General features: G+C 43.4%; 2 protein-coding genes across 5 annotated transcripts in view; one reads left to right on the plus strand and one right to left on the minus strand.

Annotated features, from left to right (window-relative positions):
* pear1 (platelet endothelial aggregation receptor 1) overlaps positions 1 to 11,887 on the plus strand; it is a 46,674-nt gene extending 34,787 nt beyond the window's left edge. For 2 of the 3 annotated variants that reach the window (XM_035164436.2, XM_035164437.2), the window contains exons 9-23: positions 42 to 254; positions 1,276 to 1,450; positions 1,575 to 1,695; positions 1,783 to 1,946; positions 2,812 to 2,914; positions 3,504 to 3,656; positions 3,999 to 4,130; positions 4,301 to 4,432; positions 4,988 to 5,110; positions 5,273 to 5,491; positions 6,761 to 6,870; positions 7,120 to 7,246; positions 7,877 to 7,939; positions 8,943 to 9,137; positions 10,101 to 11,887. In XM_035164436.2, the coding sequence (XP_035020327.2) occupies positions 42 to 254; positions 1,276 to 1,450; positions 1,575 to 1,695; positions 1,783 to 1,946; positions 2,812 to 2,914; positions 3,504 to 3,656; positions 3,999 to 4,130; positions 4,301 to 4,432; positions 4,988 to 5,110; positions 5,273 to 5,491; positions 6,761 to 6,870; positions 7,120 to 7,246; positions 7,877 to 7,939; positions 8,943 to 9,137; positions 10,101 to 10,252 (2,182 nt within the window). In that variant the 3' untranslated portion in view covers positions 10,253 to 11,887. The remainder of the gene's footprint in view (positions 1 to 41; positions 255 to 1,275; positions 1,451 to 1,574; positions 1,696 to 1,782; positions 1,947 to 2,811; positions 2,915 to 3,503; positions 3,657 to 3,998; positions 4,131 to 4,300; positions 4,433 to 4,987; positions 5,111 to 5,272; positions 5,492 to 6,760; positions 6,871 to 7,119; positions 7,247 to 7,876; positions 7,940 to 8,942; positions 9,138 to 10,100) is intronic. The other variant, XM_035164438.2, reaches the window with a different exon arrangement.
* A 50-nt stretch (positions 11,888 to 11,937) lies between these two features.
* The window catches only part of lmna (lamin A), a 31,298-nt gene continuing 23,623 nt past the window's right edge, over positions 11,938 to 19,612 (minus strand). For both annotated transcript variants that reach the window (XM_035164440.2, XM_035164441.2), the window contains 11 exons: positions 19,303 to 19,459; positions 18,218 to 18,343; positions 17,451 to 17,618; positions 16,877 to 17,002; positions 16,511 to 16,731; positions 15,622 to 15,928; positions 15,134 to 15,241; positions 14,895 to 15,014; positions 14,755 to 14,817; positions 14,434 to 14,607; positions 11,938 to 14,070 (listed from right to left, as the gene is read on the minus strand). In XM_035164440.2, the coding sequence (XP_035020331.1) occupies positions 14,041 to 14,070; positions 14,434 to 14,607; positions 14,755 to 14,817; positions 14,895 to 15,014; positions 15,134 to 15,241; positions 15,622 to 15,928; positions 16,511 to 16,731; positions 16,877 to 17,002; positions 17,451 to 17,618; positions 18,218 to 18,343; positions 19,303 to 19,459 (1,600 nt within the window). In that variant the 3' untranslated portion in view covers positions 11,938 to 14,040. The remainder of the gene's footprint in view (positions 14,071 to 14,433; positions 14,608 to 14,754; positions 14,818 to 14,894; positions 15,015 to 15,133; positions 15,242 to 15,621; positions 15,929 to 16,510; positions 16,732 to 16,876; positions 17,003 to 17,450; positions 17,619 to 18,217; positions 18,344 to 19,302; positions 19,460 to 19,612) is intronic.

The following is a 19,612-nucleotide window of genomic DNA, read 5'->3' on the forward strand; positions in this document are numbered from 1 at the left end:
CTCGCGTGCGTCTACACAACCCTCTGTGTTTCTGCCCGCAGGTGTAACGAGGAGTGTGCGGCAGGAAGTTACGGTCAGGACTGCGAAGGCGTGTGCGACTGTGCAAACGGCGCTCGCTGCTACAACATCGACGGAGGCTGTCTGTGCGAGCCGGGCTTCAGCGGCCCGCACTGCAGGGACAGGATGTGCTCGCCCGGCAAATACGGGATGCACTGTGAACGCACGTGTCTCTGTCAGGACAAACACACACTCAGGTGAGTGGGACGAAGACGACCAGGGTTTTGAAGATATACACTGGTCACCACACTCTGAGGTGCTCAGGGACGTATGTGGCCAACTTCTTTTCATAGTGTGAAGGCAAACATGTTAGATACGAAGGAACTGACCTCTGACCTGCTGCAGTTTCACGATGAATCGAAAGTATTTTGCAGAGGCAAAACTGTTTTTATTGAGATAAACCAAAATAAGTGAGGCAATAAAAAGACTTTGGTCATGTTAACTGGAAGCTTTAGTTCAATCAGCTCAATAGTTTAAGTATCAGACATTTGTTGTTTTCTAATCTGTTCATTTTCAACCTTGAAGACATGAAGCATTAAAAGTACTTAAAACGTAGATCTCACCTTTGTAAGTCGTGTCCAGGTAAATCAACCAGCAGTGAGTTCTTAGCTCTTAATGCTGCTGACAGGCCACAGTGTTGTTAGCCAATGTTAGCTAACTGTTAGCTAACTGTTAGCTAACTGTTAGCTGGAAACAACATTAGCTCTTCACCTGTTTCAGTGTCTGTTTGAAGCTCCGCCCTCTCAGGTGTTACACTTCCTGTCAGGAGCATGTGGGCGGGTACAAACTCTGCTTGATTGACATCTCCCTCACTCTCCTGCTGCACCTCGTTTTATTTTTATTTATATTTGTGTCAACACATGTCACAAGAAATGTGAAACAATATTTGATATGTAACTTATGTGTCTAAAATGTCTGAAAAGGAGCAGAAAGAAGAATAATCTTATATATCATCTGCTTCTCTTTCACAAAACATTAATTAATAAAGCAAATACTTCAATAAAATAGCAAATAATTCAATAAACAAATATTTTTATGATAAACGTGCATGTATAAAATTACACCTGATCCTTTTCCCTTTGCTCTTCATTATTAAGTATATTTTGTTAAGATGTGTCGAGGTATTGTTTAAACGCTCTAAACACACAAATACAACACGTTTTGTCTACAGCGTTAATTTGACATTTTATCACGTGTCCGTCTGTTTCTCACGTGCAGCTGCCATCCAATGAAAGGAGAGTGCACGTGCCAGCCGGGCTGGGCAGGGCTGTACTGTAACGAGACGTGCGCTCACGGTTTCTATGGTCACGGTTGCCTGGAGCCGTGTCTGTGTGTGAATGGAGGGGTGTGTCACAGCGCCACTGGACGGTGTCAGTGTGCCCCAGGGTTCACGGTGAGTGGTGCATAGGATGAGTTCTGCAATCCAGTTCTCAGATCTGTTTTTACTCTACATGTAACATCAAGATGTCACATATCCTCTGCCTTATTGAAGTTAATATTATTATTTATCATTACAGGGGGTTCATTGTGAGAGTCCGTGTAAAAGTGGCACCTACGGAAAAAACTGCTCCCTGGAGTGTTCCTGTAAAAACTTTGTCGACTGCTCGCCGATGGACGGGACGTGCTTCTGCAAAGAGGGTAAACACTGACCTTTTGACCTGTTGACTAAGCAGGTGAACTCGTAACTGGGACCAGTCCAGCTTACGGTTCCTCGTGTGTCTGCAGGCTGGCGAGGACCGGGCTGTTCCACCCCCTGCTCTGAGGGAACCTGGGGCCCAGGATGCAACGCCACCTGCCGCTGCGCCAACGGGGCGAAATGTCACCCCGCAGATGGATCCTGCACCTGCACCGCCGGCTGGCAGGGGCCGCACTGTGACCAGCCATGCCCTGTAAGTGTTCCAGGCTTTTTATCTGGAATTATCTGTAATTATGTTGGAAGTAGGAAAGAGGAGGACAAGCCCAAAATGCTCAATATTATATATTATAATCATTGCTAAAGTCCGACTTCTTCTCACTGGCTTTCAATTGATTTAATTTGCTTTAGTGCAATAGTTTTAATTCTCAAATATTTATGATGTTCAACGTTTCATTGCTTTTTGTATATATTTCATATTCTTTTTATTTTTGTATTTTAAGCTTGTTACGCACTGGTTTTAAACGTGCTACATAAACAATTGACTTGACTTAGAAATAGAAAATAAGTAATAAGCAATAAGTAATATATGTAGGAAAATAAAAAATATACTATATATGCATAGCAAACAAAAATATAAAATAAAATAAAATGAGAAATATCTAAAAATAAAGGAATAAGAAAAAAAACACTTTTCTGTTTTCCTCCCATAGCAACAGAAAATGTCTTGGACTCGAAACACATATCTCTTTGTAAAGTAACACGAACTTGAGAAGATAAGAAAATTGCACCATATATTTATTCTGTGTCAACTCTGGAGACATGTGAGCTGTTATCTGTGATAAGACCACAGCACAAATCACACAAGAGTGATGACGAGGATGTTGGTTTTGATTGGACGCTCTGCAGAGGCACTTTTCATCTCTTACCTCACCCACTGTCAACGTTAATGTGATTCTTAGATGTGTAACAATCCTTTGGCTTCTCCGTGCCAACCCACCAGGCTGCGTGTGCAGCAACACTCTGGCAGCGTAGCGTTTTGTGTCTGACGGAGCTGGCTCGGTGTTCAAGAGATTTCCCCTGACGATTCTCTGCCCATTGGCATTTGTTCACACGTGCAGATGGGCACTTTTGGGCCAGGCTGCCTGAAGAGGTGCGATTGTGTCCGTGCCGACGGCTGCCAAGCCACCACCGGGGAGTGCCACTGTCTGCCAGGCTGGTGGGGTAAGTGACGACGTCCTCCTCGTGCCGCTGCCAGATTGGCTTCGGCATCACAGATAAGTCTGGTCCCAGACAAACCAGGGAGCCACAGGTTTTACACCACGACGTTTATCTTCAAATTGAACTGTTCTCCAAGTCGAAGGATGCCAGTGAGACTTCAAATCACAAACACTTTACATTCAAATCAACCGTTGTTTCCCGATACTGTGCCATGCTTTGGAAAATAATCAGTATTCAGTGCAAACAGTATGAGATTGATGTAAAACCACCGGTTCTTTGAGGACGCTTGTGTTTAATGTATCAGTAATCAAACATTCTCCATATTTAACACATTTTACTGGTTATACTTGTTTACTTTTACTGAAGTAAATATATGAATGCAGGATTGGCTACATATCCATTGTGGTATTTCCACTTTTTATTAAGTAAATGATGTGATTTCTTCTGCCATCCCCTTCATCCCGTACAGTTTCACCACTGTTCAATCAGGAGAAACTTTAATCTGAATATGAGAAAGTTCCTGATCGAAACAACACTGAGCTTCATAACTTCACTGCTTCGTTCGTCATCGTCCATTTGATTTCTCCTGCAGGTTCCCGCTGTAGCGAGCCATGTTCAGAGGGCCTGTGGGGGCGCCACTGTAACCAGACCTGTTTCAAGCATTGCCCCAACAGCGACACGTGCATAAGGGAAACTGGGGAGTGTGTCTGTCGTCCAGGCTACTGGGGAGTCACCTGTCAGAACAGTGAGTGTTAGGAACTGATTTATTTTGAATTTATTTGACAGGGACAATGCAGAGAAACATGTTGCAGGAACTTTTGTAGGATGTCTAGCCGAGGCTAATTTGCAATCTCCGTCTCTGGTTCAGCTTTTCTAATCTTAAATGGTCACAAAACATGTTTACAATAGAAAATAGACGTTAAGCTGACACACACACACACACACACACACACACACACACACACACACACACACACACACACACACACACAAAGACATTATCAATTGGTCGGTGATCGATTAGATGAGATCAGATCAATGGATTTATTGTGTCACATCAGCCTCACCTCACTGTGTTTTCTCCCAGAATGCCGAGCTGGCATGTTCGGCGAGCAGTGCAGCATGTCCTGTCCGTCCTGTGCAGAGTCGTACCGCTGCCATCATGTGACAGGAGAGTGTGACTGCCTGCCTGGATACACGGGACTCAACTGTGATCAAGGTCAACATTTGCATCAACGATTAAGACAGTGCAGCTTTGTGCAAATTCTCCAAACTCACAGATTTTTATTTTTCTACCACTATCTGAGAATTAATCTATAAGAACGTGGCTGAAATCCTCTTTATTCTGTCTCCAGGTGATTTGACAGATTGTTGTTGTGTGTTTTTCAGTTTGTCCATCTGGCTTCTTTGGCAAACAGTGTTCTGAGGTGTGTGTGAACTGTGCCAACAACTCCACATGCGACCACCGGGACGGTCACTGTGAGTGTTTGCCTGGCTGGACTGCGACTGACTGCTCCAAACGTGAGTGACACGTGATCTCATGTAACCACAGCAACAGGACTTTCATTTGATATTCCGATTCTGTAATGCTTTCACTCAAAACCTGCGCCCGCACTCAAATAGCCCCTGTTTGTGATTAGATTTGCTCTGCTTGTGCTCAAACTGTGCGCTTGAGTTCGTTCAGCATCAGCTCTTCTCCTCTCAGCGGAGAATTTGGACAGACTCGTTGCACAAAGACATCCAAGAACAGAAAAAAAAGATCCAAGAGGAGATGTCTCACTTGTGCACAAAAGCAGCTTGAGCAAGAGGAGACGAGCTGAAATGCAGGAAATCTGTCCGAGCAACTGTGCAAGTGCACAGTTTGAGCATCACAACATTATTTCCCTATGTCCTGAGGGGAAAGGGATTAGTTTGCTTTCCCTTTTGAGTGTTATTACTTATGCTTAAAACACGCAGTCTCATAGGGTTGCAACTGAAAATCATTTCCAACATCGATTTTGTCATCATGGAGCATTTTTTAAATCTTTGCACCACATGTCTAACACGTGGATGTTGCACCATGTTGCTGTTTTTCAGCCTGTAGTCCCGGTCGGTTTGGATCCTTCTGTACTCAGACCTGCTCCTGTCCCAACGACCTCGTCTGTGACCGCTTCACCGGAGACTGCATTTGTGAAAGTGGAGACGAGGACTGCAAACAAGGTGCAGACACAAACAAGAGCTAATGCGCGGTCGCTCATTGACACATTTGCCTTCACTTAGCCGACATTATATTAAACATTTTGTGATTCAAGTCCTGAAAGTTGTATCATCTGTAAATTGGCTGTATTTCTGTATTTTCACCTCCCGCTCCTTGTGCGACAGACTCGTCCGAGCGGACGGGCAGCGTCATGGTCCCTCTTCCTCCTGGTGAGCGGGAGTCGTGGGGGGCCATCAGCGGCATCGTCGTGCTCGTCATCCTCGTGGTGCTGCTGCTGGCTCTGCTGCTCCTGTACCGCCGCAGGCAGAAGGACAAGCAGAACAACACGCCGTCGGTTTCCTTTTCCACCAGCCGCACCGTCAACTCCGAATACGCTGTTCCAGGTAAAGCACAGAGGGATTCGTCAAGAGATATAAGAACATATATTTTAAGATATTATTTACTGAAGCTAGAGAGCATGATGTGGTTGATACTGTCAAATTAGATGTTGTAAGAAGTGAGACCACTAAGACCTCAATCTTGTGTAAGTGCTATTGTTAGTTTGTTTCTCAAACTTCAGATCACATGTCTCTGCTGACTCTGTTGCTATTTAGTGATTTATTGATTTTCTTTAAATATATATTCTTGCATTGATGCTACTCGCTTTGTTGAAATTTTAAAATGGCCACTGACCAGGAGGATATGTATGATTTTCAAATCACATTATTATTACTATTATTATTATTATTATTATCAAAAATTATTAATGAAAAAAAAGAGAATTACTAAGAGGCCGTTATCAAACCATTATGACAAAACAATGTAATTGAGGCTTGATATTTTACAGTTTAACCATAAACTTTATTATGAATAACTATAAAAAAGAAAACACAAATATAAAGAACTATAAAAACAATTTACTCTAAATGTAAACATAAATGCACATCGTTTCTGTGTCGTGTTACACTTGACCAAGGTGAGGACCCAGATGCAGATGCAAGGACAGATCCAATGAAATGACTTTATTTGGATTTACGAGTGGGTGGTAGAGTCCAAGAACTCAAAGGCAGAAAGCAAGGTCAAAAAACTTGTAAATAACTCACAAAGACACACTGCGGGAAAAAACGCTGGACCACTGACAGGGAAACTGACTGGTGAGATGAAACTGGCAAAGACTCTCTAACGAGACAGGTGAAAATAGTAAGTTATCAGATCTCACGTGGTATGAGACTGTAACTAATTACCTGGAAGGCAACAGGCTACAGGGAGGAGGACTAACAAGTCAACTGCAAAAGCCAGAAACCAGAAATGGTGGAAGGTTGGGCTTCAGACTAGCAACCCCGTCCTGTAAAAACATGCTACAGCAACGTCAACGAAGAACCCTGAAATCCCAAAGACTTATGGAGGGTGTTCGTGGGTTCATGTTCCTCAGGGAAAACTAAGACCTAAGAAGAGGAAGTAGTCAGAGAAGGCAGAAAAAGACAGGAAGTGAAGAGAGAGAGACACTTCAAAACAAAACAGGAAATAACTCAAAGTCCATCAACACAATGAGTCCAACAAAGATTCGAAAAGTTCGATCTGTGGTTATGTCTTGGTTTCATGGTGTGATGCATGTCACTGACCTTGAGGTAACTGTACAGCAGCCGACTCCACGTGTTTGTTTTGGCCCACAGATGTTCCTTACAGCTACCACCACTACTACTCCAACCCCAGCTACCACACGCTGAGCCAGAACAGGCCTCCGCTGCCGCATCTCCCCAACAACCACGACCGCACCATCAAGGTGAACGTCAGCTCCGTTACACCACCTCAGGCTAAAGCGTTCAGGAATCACAGCGACTGGAACAAATGTGTAATTCATCCAGTCGACAACAGATGGACGTGTATTCAGGGACATGGATTTTTTTGACACCATAAAAAATAGATGCTATAAACAGCTCTTGGCCATTTCTCAATGTCAAAGGCAAGCTTCTATTTGGTACATTTTGCTCACGTTGCTGATTTATGCGTTATTATTCTGTGTATCACACAGAATACCAATAACCAGCTGTTCTGCAGCGTGAAAAACATGGAGCGGGAGAGACGGGGGCTGTTTGGGGTTGAGAGCAACGCGACGCTGCCTGCGGACTGGAAACACCACGAGCCCCGCAAAGACTCAGGTCCGTCAGGGAATCTTCCGGGGGTGTTACTTCACATTTCACTCATTTAAGCCGTTTTCAAAATATGACCTGCGGGTGAAGTCCGGAGAATTGGGTCCGGAGTTTGCCTGGCAGAGGAAAATGAAATGAGTGGATCTAAAAAAGTGAAAAATTTGGTTTTCCCGACTTTCTCACCAAAGCTGCATGAAAATAACCCGTAAAACTGCTCAAATACCTACATTATTTTTCCTTATTCTGTGATTAATAACGAAATGATCATTCTTAAATACATAAATATCAACTATCAGTTTTAAAAAACCTGTTCTGATAACGGCCATCAAAACCTCAAATATGACAAAATATACGAGAATGAATGTAGAGACGTCAGAGTCAATGTTAGCCGAGTAGAAAACATAAAAAGTACTTTTTTATTCAGTCTGCTCAGGTGTTTGTTTATCAACCAACTCAGTCAACAACACTCGTCTGATGAGCGACTATAAAAACACTTCATAAAAACGAGATGGTTGCATCGCAGGCGTTCTCTCACCTGCTATTGATTTTGCAGGTTTATACCAAAGCGGCTCGTCTGCTTTTGATTAGTTTTCCATCAATGGAATCCAAGACGCCAGATTTGTGTTTTATTGTTTACAGGAGCTTTTGGAATCGATCGGAGCTACAGCTACAGCGCCAGCCTTGGAAAATATTACAGCAAAGGTAGTTTATTGCCCTGTTTTCACCTTTTTTTCCCTCTTTCCTCTCCTCTCCTATCAGCTTCTACTGAGACGTAGGGAAACAAAACCTACACCAGTGTGAATATTAGCCACATACAAAACTTTCTTTTGTTAAACACTCATAAATTAAATTGTACGGACAATAGCTGATATTGATTTTAATCCCAAACAATCATTACCTCTACAGTTCTGTCCCTTGCTATGGCTCCACGTGTCGACACTTACTGGATGGAGTGCGACAAAATGAATGTGGCCCCAGATAACTTTTTTCCTCTGGAGCCTCCAGCGAGTTGATTTATGTGGTTTTGAGTTGGATTTTTATCTTAACTCACATTGGATGAATTTCAGTGGAATTTGCTACGTGGATGTTGTTCAGAATCAAGTCTAATTACTTTGGTGACTTTTCATCTTGTGCCTTCGAGTCAAAATCTAAAAATCTGACTCTATGGTTCACGGACAAATGACTGAACACAAGATGTTTCTCACTTTGTAGCCAAGTTAGCATGCTAACATTAAACTGATGACTTTCCGACTGTGTTGCCATGTTTGCGTACACTAGTGACTTGTCTGAGATGATAAACGTGTTACACAATATAACATCGGCACGTTAGCATGCAGATGATAGCATTTAGCTCAAACCTCTGCTGTACAGCCCAGAGCGAGCTAACATGCAAGACTCTTGTTTTTCACCAACTTGTTGAAAACTTTTAGATCAACTAAAACAGTAGCCGATGAAAATGTCATGAAGATTTGTCATTAAAATAACTTTGATTATTCCCAAGTGATGATGATTAATAATTGATCTCAACTCATAAACCATCTATAGAATAAACTTTTCTCCGTCAGACTCTGGACTTCATAACTTCTCATCTCAGTCATGAAGGGAAATGCTTGATTTGACCCTGTTGATGTGCAGTGTCTCTACTACAGTCTATATGCTCTTCATGTGTTAACCTGTGTCTCTTGGTCGTCCTGTGCGGTGGCAGAGCTGAAGGACACGGTGGCGGTGAGCAGCAGCTCTCTGAACAGCGAGAATCCTTACGCCACCATCAAAGACCTGCCGGGTCTTCCCTTCTGCCCCCCGGAGTGCAGCTACATGGAGATGAAGTCGTCCGTGCCCCGAGAGCGAGCGTACACCGAGATCAGCCCGCCGCCGTTCAACCCGGCCACCTTACACAGAGGTGAAGAGAAAAGATCAAACCTCAAAAATCGTTGAAAAGGTTCAGGTCACGTGGCACCGACAGGAAAAAATCAGGCTTCTCCAGAACACTGAGGACTTTTAGGACTTTTTAATATTTTATATATATATATTAGAAAATATAAAACCCAAACTGACATCAATAAATATTCAGTTGTGTCCAATCTTTCAGATCAGGCAGTGTAATTTTTTTGAACAGCAGATCATTGTGCAAAAATGCGCCATCCGTCCACCGTTAACCAAAGGCAGACACAGCACACACACACATATTTGAGACAGATGAGACTTAAAAGCAGAGTTCGGTTGAAAATAAGAACTCAGATCAGATCAGTCACGCTGCAGAGCCGGGTTTGTGCTGGTGGCCTGTCGGACAGATGGGGAGGAAGGACGTCCTCAGGGCTCAGCGGGCTGACGAATGAACAACTGTTTGCATGGAAGTGAGGAGAGGACGCAGGGAAGGGAAGAGGAAGAGGAAGAGCAGGAGAGGAAACTTAGCGTGGCTGATGAAGTTCGACTATTAACCCCCCACCCACACACACACTTTCTTTTTTAAAGGTTCAGTGTGTAAGATTTAGGTGAAAGGGATCTGTTGGCAGAAAGTGTATATAAAATAATCCTAGTGATGTTTTCACTAGTGTGTTTTATCAAAATCATACGGTTCTTTAACCTAGAATGGGCTCTTTATTTTTAAATACTTTATATATACATCCAGTTCTCTCTGCGGAGGCCGCCATGTTTTTTACAGTAGCCCAGACTGGACAAACTAAAAACCATTTGAGTTTTTATGACAACTGAAGTCAGAACAAAACAAAAAGATCAATCGGGTGATGAGTGTTCATGTTTCTCTGTTTGATAAATGTCGCTGGATGAAAGTTGGAACATGTATTTTCTGATATATATTATGTTTTAACTAATTTCAGTCTATGTTGTTCCTCTCCCCCCACAGAGCGTCAGAGCTCCCTCGGCCACTCTTCACACGAGGACCCCCAGAGCCACTACGACCTCCCTGTGAACAGCCACATCCCGGGACACTACGACCTGCCTCCAGTCCGCCGCCCGCCGTCCCCCACCCCGTCCCCCAGGAGAACACCTCAGTGACACGCTGCTCCCTCCTCTTCCTCACTTTGGGGATGATTTCCTGTGCTCGCTGAGAAAGAGCCAACTTCCTGCTCTGCTCTGACAATCCAGAGCTGTTGACCTGCACCTACAGAGCAGCAGCGAGGGGGCGTCCGTCCCACTGAGGAACTACTGTTTACTGTGGATGGACCCCCCCCCAGCTTTTTTAACTCAACATCGCCCCTCTGTGGGCTGAGGTGGTACATGCTCCACCGTGACAGACTTGTCATCCAGTGTGGGGAGCCAGCAGCCTGTGGTGAGGAACACGTCAAACACCAAAGGCCTTCACGGCTAAACGCAGCAACTGGGGGAATGTTTTTGTGTTTGAACTCATCCAGACGTGCTGTAAATGAAGATTTCCATAGTTTGCTCGCCACTGATCAGCTGCTGTACATGTTTGACGCCTCCTTCCAGCAGAGACCTGATGTTTACCTTTTTATCATCAAGAAATGACAAATATCGTCGTGGATTGAAGATTTCATTTGCTTTTTTGGGGGGGGAATTGAGACCATCTGGCAGCTTTGATTGAACTCATCACATCTGGACTTCTGCTCCTTGTTAAACTCTTTTACAAAAAAAACTTTTATAGATGCGTAGGTTCAAGTCTTACCAGAAAAAAACAATCTTGAAAATAATCATTGTTACAGATGAACGACCAAAAACTATTTCTTTACTTCTGATAAGTCAGGATTTCTGAGACATATCACAAGATGTTAGTTCCAGTATTTCACCCCCCGAAAGTCAAGAGTAACGGTATTTTACAATAATCCATATATCGCTTTTTTTTTTAAACAAAATGTGGCATTTAGAGACACACGCGTGTGACTCACCTCCTGCTGCTGCCAGATGAAACCTTTGTAAATATAAAATGAAATATATTGTTCTCCACGGTGACGCAGAAGAAAAAGCCCTGTTTTAAGATGAACATGTTGTTAAAGAGATAATTTACATTTATGAATAGATACCAAAGGTCAGTGTGAACAAAGTGAAAATCTAAACCGAGGTCCAACTCAAATGAAAGCAGCATAATGAATGTTAATGCAGAGTTCAGCAGTTTGTTGTTTAAAGAGCACATTCGCCCAAAATACAGAGTTTTATAAAGTTGTTTAATGTTTTGATATTTTATCATGAACCGTTTTTACTGGAACGATCTTGTAAAAAAGATCAGCAAAAAAACAATCAAAAAACTAAATAGAAATGTGGCTATTGATTTTTTTTTCATCTAGATCCATGAATTATTCTCCGGGGGAAACTGAACATATCATAAAATGCATTTTCTTGCAATGTCTATTTTAAATCTTTTTCCAACCTGAGAAAGAAATCAGCCGACCTGCTTTTAAGTTTGTCATTTTTTCTTATTTCTGTTTTTGTTAACCTGGGTGTTGAGTTGCCTTTAAATGATTTTTCATAACGTGTTTTTAATCGATACCGAGTCAAAGCTTCATTATCCGGTCAGATAACAGAAACCCTGTTCACCACCGAGAATGTACGTTGAGCTTGAAACGCTTTAGGTTGGTGTAGAGCTTCAGCTTTTTTAAAACACATGACCATATATTTTTGAATGTAACCATGGTAACATGTTGTGTATATACTGTAAATAAAAATGGCTGCACCTTTGATCAGTGGTTTCAAATGAGTGTCGAATGAAATAATCACAGCAACCGAGCACCAGAAGAAAAAGAGTTTTACTCTTTTATTTTTAGAAAACAAAAGACATTCATGACATCAACTGAATGCATGGCTTTTTCCATAATCTTAATAGAGTCATTATCTGACACAAATCCCACTTCAATCTAATTATAACTTTGGCATTAAACACTCTAACAAGAAATCCCTTTTGGCCACATTTAAATCCTCGAGTCCTTCAAATGATTCATGAGGCCTCACGAGGAATTTTACAAAGGCCTTTCAAGTGTTTTAGTCACATATGACACATCTGTGGTTTGGGTCTGAGACACTCAGGGTCCTGGCTCTTCATTAACTCAGAATAACATTGCAGACAAATGTTTTTTACTCAGTCAGACAGGCCTCTGAAAAACCAGGGACTTTACATTCCCTGTTCAGGGATGAGTGAGTAATAGTTGAACACAGCTACATACAGTTATCATGACTCGTAACTTTACACGTACATATGAAACAAATACTGTGTCACCGAGGCCAAATGCTAAATATCTTCAGAGCTCTCTAAAGATTGTCGTTGACGTTTTAAGGCACATTGGGCGTCATAATGTCTTAAAGAAACACAAAGCATCTAAATGGCAGAAAAACCATCTATTAAGTACAAAAAAAAACAAAATACCCAAAAACAGCGATCAAGTATTTTCCATAAATGCTTGGATATGCTTTTCTCTGGAGTACAAATGACTGAAGCTGCCAGACTACAGTATAAATCTAACTGCTGTGCATAGTTGGCAAGACCCTCAATAAAAGCAGTGCGGAAAAAAGCCAAAGTCACAAAGTACACAAACCCCACAGTTTTCCTCCCAACGTCACGCCTGCGGATTTACAAAAAAAGCCAGTAAGCTTAGTGGAAAAGAAGAAGCCGTTATGAGCCACACAAACCAGAGGACGGCTGAGAGTCACAAGACCGAAACATGTGAGCGAGCAGCGAGTGTTTCTTTCTGTTCTATGAAGGTGCATTTATATTTTTGAATATGTAAAAAAAAAAGGTTTGGGAAAATGTTTTCAAATACAACCGTTGCCCTGTGTAAAAAGCTGCAACGGTTCTCTAGTACAAAAGCTTTTATTTGTTTGAATAAACAGAAGTCTTATAAATATATTCTGCAAGTTTGGCACCAAAATCGTTAGTAAAGTCGACTCAAGATGCACCAACCCCCTGATTTCTCCTACTTTGTTCTATCAAAATCTTTGGAATTGCTTCGACATATTAAGGCGACACATGCAAATGTACATTCTAGCTGAGACACTGAGATTTAGAACGGGTACATTCAACTGATCCAGCAAACAAAAATACAAATTTATTTATCTGTGGTTGAAACTGAAGCGGAAAAAATATATATTCATCTCAAACTATTATTTTCTCTGTGCGCACAACAGCTGCACAGATGTAAATCCACAAGTTTGTTTCATTAGAAGGTGAAACAAACTCTGCTCCACACCCTGAGTTTACAGTACGTCGGCTTTCTTTGGACAACTTTCAACAAAATAACCCCCGTAGCTAGTTCATCTTTTCTACACCACAATACTATGCATAATATATTTAAACTGTAAACATAACCAGCATCTTTGAATAGAGATTAGCTGCATTTACTGGGAGATAAACATGATTAACAACAAACCCCCACAGGATTCACTTCACTGGGGAGACGGATTCCTGACAGGGTTCACTAGCTGTGCGTGTTCAGTGTTGACAGCGTGGCCATTAAATGTGAAACCCCAGCTTGGATCGAAGCACAAGCACTGGTCGATGGAGCTCTGTGTGTGTGTCTGTGTGTTTGTGTGTTTGTGTGAGAGAGAGCGTGCAAGTCAAGCAGGATACAGTACAAGCGTCAGCACAGAACACATGCAATAATGTAACTTGAATATACAAAACTCTAAAGCGGAATTTGAAAGTCCTGTGCCCTTCGCCGAAAAAACACCTCAAAGCAAATCTAACCTGCAGATTAATGTGGATACAAAATGCAAAGAGATCATATATATATAAAAAAAAGGAAAAATAATAATATAGACACATCGGGGCGATGGTGGAAAATGATTCTCCTGCGGCGGCTGCAGGAGGCGGCGGGTTGAAGTGAGGAGCTGCTTGGTTTTTACATGATGGAGCAATTCTTCCCATGAGCCTGAAGGAGAGAAAGTGCAGCGTTAATCTGGAGGAAAGAAATATCTGAAAACTATACGCAAAACCAAATAATTTGTTTTAAATGAAGCCTAAAATAAAACTAAAATGGACAAATGTTGAAGAAACGTCATCATCATCATTTCATGTTTTCAGTGTCATCAGATGCATCGTGCAGGAGATCACATGTTCCTAAACACAGACGGTGAAGAAACCGGATTCCAAATCTACTTTCCTGTGACTTTTAATTGTTTCTCTGCAAATTTCTTTGAAAAGTTTGAATTAAATCATGTAAAATAATATGTTATACAAGCTGCAATGCTTCAAGTCCTTGTCCTTGTGTTGTAACACAGTAATAGTACAGTACCTGTCTGGGCTCATTGCTGCCCATGAAGAAGGAATGTCCCACGAGGCCTTCAGGTAGACCCCCGCTGCTGCACACGCCACCGCTGCGGTCCGACGTCTGCCCGCAGGAGTCGCAGATCACCGTGCGGCTCCGCAGGTTGTACTCATTCTCCCCGCCGCTGGTGCTGTGAGCTCCCTGCAGGGGGAGACACACAACAGGGTGAGTTAACTCAACGCTGGAGATGAGGCGAGAGAGGCGTGTTGTTCCTGATGTTTAATGAATGAGCTTCTCAGATTTACTGGATGTTTTAATGCGTTTCTCCAACAGGAGAGGAATTCTTACCATGTCGTCATCTTCCTCATCTTCACGGAAGAGGGTGCGGGTCACTTTCCTCATGGCCATTTCCTGGTGGTGAGGTAAATAATTGAGTTACTGCAGTTAAAGGAACAGAAATGTGTGATGGAGGTGAAGTGAGTCCGAACCTCTCCATTGGCGCTGATGAGGCTGGTCTGCAGGAGGTCGCCGGTGCCCCAAGAGTTCTGGGTCTTCCACAACAGGTCAGTGGGAGGGTTGTGGCTTCCGCCGCCAGATGCAGCCCAGATCTGAAGAGGTCAGAGGTCAGAGGGATCATGTACTCAACCAGGAACTGTCAGACTGCTCCTGACACACAGGAAGAAGCCCAGTGAACTTGTATGCATGTTTACAGACAAACGATACTTACAGTCACGGCTCCTCCAGCCTTCAGGGTGAACTTGGGGGGAAACTTGTAGGCGATCGGGGTGCTGCTCCCGACTTGTCTCTTCACCTGCCAGTTGCCAAGTGGCTGATCCTGCATGAGACACATGGAAACAGAGCATTTTATTTTAGTCAATAAATAATTATTCAAAGGCGAGAGGAAACAACAGAAAGGCAACGAAGCATCAAACAGAAAACTAGAAAGTCAGTAAAGTGGATAAACTCCACCAAGTCCCCTTTAGAGAACATTTAAATTCTCTAGATCCAGATTTTCATTTGGATCTACACCAAATTGCATAAATAACCATGAGTCACATTAAGAAACGTTAATTAAAGATGTTGTTAATAACAGAAACTATACAGACTGTTTGTCAGTCTGAGCTGAGTATTATGTCATTATCACTTTGTGAGGAGCAGTTTCAGTTGAAGCAGGTTGAGAGAGTTTGAAGACAGATGATGGATGGACTCAGGTACCTCGTCGGCCTTGTTGCCGAGACGGATGAACTTGCCCTCCAGGTCGACCTCGTCCACAGTGATGCGGCCGCTGGCTGAGGCGTGCTGACTGAGGCGAGTCTTGGTCACAGCGCCGCCCGCCATGCTGGACGTCTCGCTGTCGTTGTCGTTGAGGCGGCGCTTCTTGGAACTGGCTGCACCGGAGGAGTTGCGGCTGCTGGAAGCGGTGGTGGCCGACTGCAGCAGGCGGCTGGTGTGGCTGTGGCCTGAGCCAGAGGTTCGTGCGATCGAGACCTTGACGGTTGGAGGGCTGGGAGACAGACGCAGCCTGGGGAGGGATGGAGGAAGAGGTTTAGAACATAGATACAGACCGAGGTCACCGCGTTTGGTCTGTACCACGTTTCACACCTGTTATTCTGATTCAGACTAAACGTAAAAGTCTGAAGCTCCAAATCAAACAAGGCAGGTGTGAAATCCTCCTACAACCTGTCAACAGCTTTAATACGATCCCTATTGACTTTTCTGTCCCTGTGATTATTGCTTTCACTGAGGCTGTGTCTTGTTCACTGTCAGTTGTTATTGTTAGATATTTATTGTGTATTTTATGTGTTCATTGAGAGGACAGGTCCGGTGTGAAAGGGGGAAGGAGACGAGAAGACAAGCAGCCTCCCCACGTCAGGCACCTGCTTAACCAGGTAAACTACCAGGTGGACGTGATGTCAATTTGTTTCTACTAAACTGTCCATTATTGAGGTTTCAGAAACACTTTATACTGTCGTTAATTCCAGGAAAGATCGTTCTAAAGATCTTGATATATTTCAAAACAGCCACTGACAAGCAGAAGAACAAGCAGAAGAAACTCAGCATATCTGCACGTGGACCGTCCAGGACGTGGGCCGGTGAATCTCACCTCTCCTCCTCTCCCTCCAGCAGCTTCCTGTACGCACTGATCTCCATGTCCAGGGCCAGTTTGATGTCCAGCAGCTCCTGGTAATCGTCCAGCTGCAGCTGCATGCGGGCTCGGATTTCAGCCATCTCGCGCTCTTTATCCTCCATGCGCCGCCTCATCAGGTCCCGCTCCCGCGTCATAGCCTCCTCCAGCTCGCGCACCTTGGCCTCGCTGGCCGACAGCTGATGTGGAGAGAACGCACAGAGGTGGGTTAGTTAAGCAGCCTGTTACAACACAAACAGGAGTCGATGTGTGTAGGTGAAGGTCAATGTTAGATCAATAATGCTTAGAGCAGTGTTTTGGAACGTTCTTGGCCACGTCAGGTACCTGTTTCTGCAGCAGGCTGAACTGTCCTGACATGCTCTCCAGGCGAACACGCGTGTGCTGCAGCTCTTCGTGGGCGGCTCCCACCATGTTGCTGTTGCTGTTAGCGGACAAACGGGCGTTCTCCAGCTGAGGGACACAGAGACGCACAGTCAGCTAATGGCAGAGGTTCACTGCTCTGAACTCCTTCCTAGAATCCTTTTTATTAATTTAACGGAGTCGCAATCGGCAATTCCCAAAGTATTTTCCTCAAATGGTCAATTAAGAAAATAAAGATTGGTTTAGATTTAGCTTCTTTCACACAAAAAGAAAAATCCAATGTCAAAAAGAGCTGTTGTGTTTATCCAGATTCCTTATTAAGTTCCCCAGTGGACAGTGGTTCAATGAAATTAATTTTCCTCCTGAATTTAGATCAATAAGCAGATAAACGCAACTCGGATTCTTTTATTAGGGTGTAAATAAATAATGCGCTTAATCGGATTAACTATTTAATAAGAAAAACCCACAACTACAAAGAATACTGAGCCTCTGCTTCGCCTCTAGGTGGCGACAGAGCTCCAGCAGCATCCAGACCCACCTTGGACAGGTAGGTCTTCTCCAGCTCCTCCTTGTAGATGCGGACCTGATCCTCGTGCTGGGCTCGCAGCTCAGCCAGGGCCTCGGCCAGCTTGCTCTCGAAATCCAGCCGCCCGCCGTCAATCTCCACCATGCGAGTCTCCATGCGACGCTTGGATTCACGCAACTCCTGTAGAGAAAAGGAAGAAGCGACATTAGATGCTGGAAAACACATTTAAATGCATGTTAGTGATGTTTGGTTTCTTGGTTTACAACAACTGATTTGTCCTTTTATTCTTTTATTAAACCACAGATGTGATTTATACTGATGTTTGGTTTATTTTATTTGGGTACGAAAACCTATTTTAAAGAATTCACCAGTAAAAACTTGTTATGGTTGATAATTGCAGTTATTAGTCAGTCGCTGTTCAGTAATTACTTGTCTAGAGATTTTATTTAAATCCACGGACCTGTAAACTACGTTTAATCAATCTGGAAAACAAAACACACATGTTGCCAGTGCGACTGGGACATGACCACAAATTTTAAAAATGTGACTATGATGCTACTTCTACTGTGTTTTAAATATTTATGTTAAAATACAGCTAATATGCAATGAAGTGGAGATGAGAAGCAAAGAAATTGGGTCTGCCGAGACAAATCTGAAGGGGGTAAAGCAAAACAAGTAGGTGGTTGGAAGTGAATCAATATCCTGTGGAAGATGGAAAGTAGGACAGATGACTGAGACGGTGGAATAAGAATAGAAGGGTGGAGGTGAAGAGTAGGAACCTCGTTGTAGATGTTCTTCTGGAACTCCATCTCCTCCTTCAGGGTCTGCAGGCGGTTCTCGGCGTCCACTCTCCTCAACATCTCGTCCTGCAGTTGCCTCTTGGCATCGGCCAAGTTTCCGTCCAACTGGGAGGGAGGAGAGGAAGGAGAGATGAGAGAAATGTTCCAAAAATCTAACGCAGCCCAAGGTGAAATCTGTGCAGCAGTGATCGAGTCATGAACTGTGTTTTTCAAGGCAAACCCTGCAGTTCCTACGTGTGACCAGTAGGTGGAGGAAGGCCACAACTCTATTTGCATGTGTCCTGGAGTGCAGTTCATTGATAAAACAAACAGAGGATTCAAACTCGTGTCCACAATGTCCTCATTCATAATCAACTGCCTGCAAGGTTCATATTAAATTGAACAGGAGGAAGAGAAAGTGTCCACACCAGGAAATCAACATCATCTCACATGTCACTGTGGTGATGTCCTCAAAATAAGGATTGATTTTCAACTTTACATTATTACTCTCTCACAATAAATGTAATTTTGTATAAATTGAGAGGGAAATAATGTATAATGTCGAAGTAATGTTAAAATAAGTGTTTCTATAGCAAGGTACGTTAAGAACAAGATTGACTACAACATTAGAAGGATTTGCTATAAAAATATGTTGTTTAATTTTATCATAGACTGTATAAAGATGGAAGATGCTTCTCCACTTTCCCCCCAGTGCCCAGAAATGAGCCCAAAATATCCCAGATATGAACGACCCCATCTTTCCCACTTTGGAGCCAATCGCGAGTTAGTCTTAGCTGTCAACGTTTCACAATGTGATATGTGCTTTGACGTTTAAGTCTGGACCATGTCCCATCCACTAACATGGAGGAGGCAGGGTTAATGACCTGGCTGATACTGCAGCCAGCTACCAGGTGGCAATCAAAACCAATTTGGCTTCACTTTGGGGCAGCAGCCATGACGTCCATCTTTATATACAGCCTATGGTTTTAGCCTGAATTACCCTGAGACTCGAGCTGAGCCACAACAATATGAACAAACAGGACTTTCTTTATTTTCTGAAAGACTTTCTTGTGTCATGTTTTTACCCTTGCCAGCTGGGCCTTGAGGTCCTTCACCTCCGCCTCCAGGGTCCGCTTCTCCCCCAGAGCGGTGTTGAGTGAAGCATCTTTAGAGTTGAGCAAGGCCTCCAGGTCCCTCAGTCTGGCCAGAGCCGCCTCCAGGTCCGACTCCTTCTTACTGTTCCTGTGAAGACACGAGACAATGTGGACGTTAGTTTGCTGCTTCTTCGAGGCTGTGAAGCGTCATTATCGCCTTCTGATGTATATTTCTGTCTAATCCCTGTTGGTGAGTTATAATCGTGGCCTCTCTTCCTCTTCTGGCAGTTGAGCATGTCTT

Source organism: Hippoglossus stenolepis, chromosome 8, assembly GCF_022539355.2.
Source record: "Hippoglossus stenolepis isolate QCI-W04-F060 chromosome 8, HSTE1.2, whole genome shotgun sequence".
NCBI lineage: Eukaryota > Metazoa > Chordata > Actinopteri > Pleuronectiformes > Pleuronectidae > Hippoglossus > Hippoglossus stenolepis.